Source organism: Lygodium microphyllum, chromosome 6 (genome assembly GCF_053477565.2).
Source record: "Lygodium microphyllum isolate KBCC chromosome 6, Lygodium_microphyllum_v1.1.10, whole genome shotgun sequence".
Classification (NCBI taxonomy): domain Eukaryota; kingdom Viridiplantae; phylum Streptophyta; class Polypodiopsida; order Schizaeales; family Lygodiaceae; genus Lygodium; species Lygodium microphyllum.
The window spans coordinates 59084377-59088836 of record NC_141140.1 but is presented as its reverse complement, the minus strand read 5'-3'; the positions used below and the strand labels follow the sequence as shown (position 1 = coordinate 59088836).

The 4460-nt window shown below is 38.9% G+C and overlaps 1 protein-coding gene across 1 annotated transcript; it reads right to left on the bottom strand.

Moving 5' to 3' along the window:
- Nucleotides 1–584: 584 nt before the first annotated feature.
- LOC148034608 (protein neprosin-like) lies at nt 585–3986 on the bottom strand. Its single transcript, XM_087680687.1, has 6 exons — nt 3873–3986; nt 3318–3407; nt 1777–1932; nt 1622–1678; nt 1293–1442; nt 585–975 (listed from the first exon to the last, which is right to left on the bottom strand). The coding sequence occupies exons 1-6, from the start codon at nt 3984–3986 to the stop codon at nt 598–600; spliced, it is 945 nt and encodes a 314-aa protein (XP_087536813.1). The 3' UTR covers nt 585–597.
- Nucleotides 3987–4460: the final 474 nt, after the last annotated feature.

Here is a 4460-nt window from a genome sequence, read left to right as displayed (position 1 = left end):
ATTTATCCCTCATTTGAAGGTAATCTACTTCTTAAATTAAATTTGCCACCTTTGAACTCATATTATACTGATTGAGGTGAGAAGGAAAAAAACCAAACAATGCCATCTCGAGATTATAAAGACCTAAGTGGAGCAGTAGAAATACAGAGGTACATTGCACATGCCAAAGCTAAGACAATAGATTAGCATTCTTCAAAAAGTAACATAATAACATTTATCTATAATTTCAAACCAAAAAAGATTTTCTTGAAACAAAATGGATTAAACCATAGGTATAACGACATTGATTCATGTGCTTCAGCAAAATACACCTAGTAATGATCATCGGAAGACATCTCATAAGTGTGGTAATGGTGATGATTGGCCATTTGGATCTTAACAAAAGTAGTAGTAGTAGACTAGAGACTTCATAAGAGGACAAGAAGGGGCAAACACCATCCGGACCATAGCAAAGATAGTTAAGTAGTAGTAGCTGACACAAGAGCACAAGAAGGGGCAAAGACCACTTGGACAATAACAAAGGTAGTGAAGGAGTAGATGACAGAAGAGGATAAGAAGGGTGTGGCAAACGTCACAATGGAAAACTTGATCATTTGATCATGGGCAACGATCATTTCTTCCGGGACCCCCAAAAAAGATGATGTTTCCCCAGTTGTCGTCGGGCGTGGTCTGAAGGTCATAGCAATCTGGGTCGGTGACACTCTTTCGAAGGTTGCGGGCAAGGTTTGAATGGTCTGTGGTATCGATGAGCTGCATGGATCGAGCATAGCAAGCATAGCCTATGCCCGCACTTGGGAAGCGGCCACTCCCCATTTCGGTAGCGGTGTGATCGCCACCCAACGTCTCTCTGTTTATGACCTCGCCTCCCGCGTGTATGCTGGTCGCAAAGCTCGACAGCTTACTGAATAATGCCTTTGGCCAATACCCCACATTCGTCGTCGCCACTTTCAGCCACCAATTTCCTGTCCCAGCATCCTACATTATTTCCCAAACGCCATCGTTACTCCAAATTTCAAACATAAAATCTCAAAACTCTTTCTATCATTCCAACCCTAATTTCAAAGGTCGCAATTATCTAACAGTTATGGTATCAAAAATAGCGACAAGCAAATTTGCAGTTTAGGCAAGTGGGGATTTCGTCTTCTTCTTCTGCTAAAAGAGAAATGTGAAGTACATGTCATATTTAGTCTCACATGTATAAGTTGAGCTTCATGGGATTTCCTTTTTTTGAGATATCTATGAATAATGAACATGGAGCATTATCGATAAAAATTTGAGAGACTCCAACCAACCTTCCAAATTACAAGAGGGTTGAGGTTATATAAATGGCCTCCAAGCGTTGAATGGTACTGCAAAGGGTTGCCCGGAGCAAACCCTTGAGAAGTTAAAATAAATCCAGGACACTCTAGATTGTAACACCCTGTGCTACCATAACCATCAACCTTACATAAAATGAATAGATTGATTAGAAAAACCTAGCTTAGAAATGTAAATATACCCAAATAATTCAACTGTGAAGATAAGTGCTCAAATCTAGCATAAAGACTCAATAATAATAGTAACCAAGTGAGACATAGCAAATAATGGTATAGTAGCCTCACATACTCAAAAAAGAACATACCGTCCAATATGTGAAGAAATGTGGCATGTCATTGCCGTCAAAATAATCTGGAGAGACCTGGTGCACATGATGAGAGGGAGGCTCTAGCAATCACATACATGTGGAGATTAAGAAGTGACAACATTCCTATTCTAAATTGATTACATTAATCTTACCATCCATCCAGCTTCAATTGTCTCTGATTTGTCATGTGCAACCCATACTTGTGACAAACTGAATTCATTTGAACCTGATGTGACATAGGGTTTCCAAACGTTGAGAACAATTGAGAGCCCATGGTACTCACTATTTTCTGTCTTCACTATAGCATACTATAATGCAAAAGATACAAAGGACTTGTTAAATATGTCTATGCATATGAATTATAATCTCTCTCTCTCTCTCTCTCTCTCTCTCTCTCATATTCTTATCACTTTCCTCTAAATGGATGCTTGGCAACATCTCTTGTTCATAATCTCTTTTGCATCCCAATATCATTCATTCTATATTATCTATGCATATAAAAAGGATCATTCTATTTACATGGCACAAAGTGACGTGTATGTGTGTGTGTGTGCATGCGGGATGCAAATGTACCTCCACATATGCACACCCACCTACCAACCCAACCACAAAGGTATATGTGTATGTTTGTATATCCATTGGCATTGAATGCTTCAAATCCAATTACAATATCATATAATCTTCCATACATATTTTGTGTAAGCCTTGTAGTAGTGATTCATAGCTAATTAAACAACAAGTCCCATTAGAAAACATAGTGGATATCCAATGGAATGAAAAGAAAAACAATACGAAATGATATCTACTTTTTCATTTCTATAGGTACTGTGTTTGTCTTACTGTTCAAAAAATTTAAAAATCATTTCTTAGGAAAAGGCACTCCAAATGACTACTTACCTCATGTAGGTTTGGATTATCATACTTGTTGCTATCGCCAGGTAGACTAGTCTTTCGCTTTACATGGAGGGAATCTAAAGAGTGATGTCTATATATGGGAACTGAGCCCTTAGGGCATAGAGTATGATTAACACCATCTTGAAGATTAGAGTCTTTGTGATTTCCAAAAGTAGTAAGTATGGGTAGGGAGGTTGGAAATTCCTAATAAGATCAACAAAAGAACCAAACATGAGTTATATATACACAACATATTTAAAGACAAAGGCAAATTATAAAAGCCTAGGTTGTTATTATTGTTTGAAAGATGAAGACCAAGAAGTATATCAAATTTAGTTTTTGAAAAGCAAAAAGCCCATGAGCTACTAAAGCTTTTGTGGAACAAGTGGCATGTTTTTTTAAAATATAAAAATGATCCCATGAGTTTTGTGAAATATACTCTGGGCACATGGTAAACATTTAAGGCTATTTGTCTACATAAATGTCTACATGGAGGATAGATGCATGTTTATATATGTACACAAAACATATGTGTTGGTGTGACACATACAAACACAGTATATAGATGCACACACACACATGCAAACATGTATGTATGTGTGTATGTGCATAAATGTGTTTATACAAACATTGTGCTTGATGTCTTAATATGTCATATGGTTAAATATACATGCATATACATATGTAACTGTAAATACACACGTGGAGAGAGAGAGTGCATCTGCGCGTTAATACTAGATATTTGCTATCCCTCAAAGATACCGATGGATTTTTCAAGTAAATTTTACGAGAGAGGGACCTGGAAAGTGTGGTTTCGGAGGAGAGGGTGGTCAAACGCAGGCTGCTTCTCTCGCAAAACGCAGTCGACGACGTCTCCGTTGAACGGACTCTACCCACAAGGACGTTAAAAAACAAACGTGATTAACTGATAAAAATTCACGGATTAGTAGCTAATCACTGGCTAGTAGCGATGTGTTCGTGATGACTGCATTTCTGATAACTCTCTCTCTCTCTCTCTCTCTCTCTCTCTCTCTCACACATTAAACCTTCCAGTTCTGACAATGCAAAACCTTGAGGAGGAATAACCTAATGCGACTACAACTTTGACTAGAATGTAAATCACTTCCATACGATTAAACCACTGCCATGATATTAGGAGAGCTAGCTGCGCCCTTGCAAGGGTGATAATTAACTAGCGCTGACAAACTGTCTTTCTAATTTCATATAATGGTTCTCCTAACACTCCACACCCATGATGCGATATTGGTGCAGCTAAACTATGTATGCCAACCTTACGACGGGTCGCTGACGGCGAACTCATGAAATATGTTTTTAGTAAGTGCTGATCGAATACCTGGATGGTGACCACTGTATGCTTGCGCGGGACATCAGGATCATGCCGATGCTGGAAACAGGAGCATGATACGATCATCATCATCATCATCATCATCGTACTCATAATCGCCATCGCCATGAAAGGCGCAGCGGCGCAAGTGCCAGTGTCAAGTTGTATACGATAGCATTAAGTTGTACACGATGTGTGTACCAGCTTAAGAAAATAGAGTCGGACACGGGATATATGAGTCGGACCCGGGATATTTTCACTAAGCAGTAGAAAAGTGTTCTCCAAGTGTAACAGAATAAGGCTAAGGCTGGTTACACATCGCCATTGCCTGCCCAATTTGCACCTAGTTGGTGGGCACATGAGAAGTTGACTTGGGCGGTCACTTGTTTGCCGCCTGCTTACACATTGGGCGGCGGACATTTTTCATGGTCAGTAAGTGGCTATCCACAATTGTTTACATACCGTCCGCTACCTATGCATCGGACACTTCTCGAATCACATGTGAATGAAGGGATGTTATGGATGTTGATTATTATTAACATAATAATAATTATTTGAATATCTAATTAAACACAATCATTGATACTAGATTTTTAA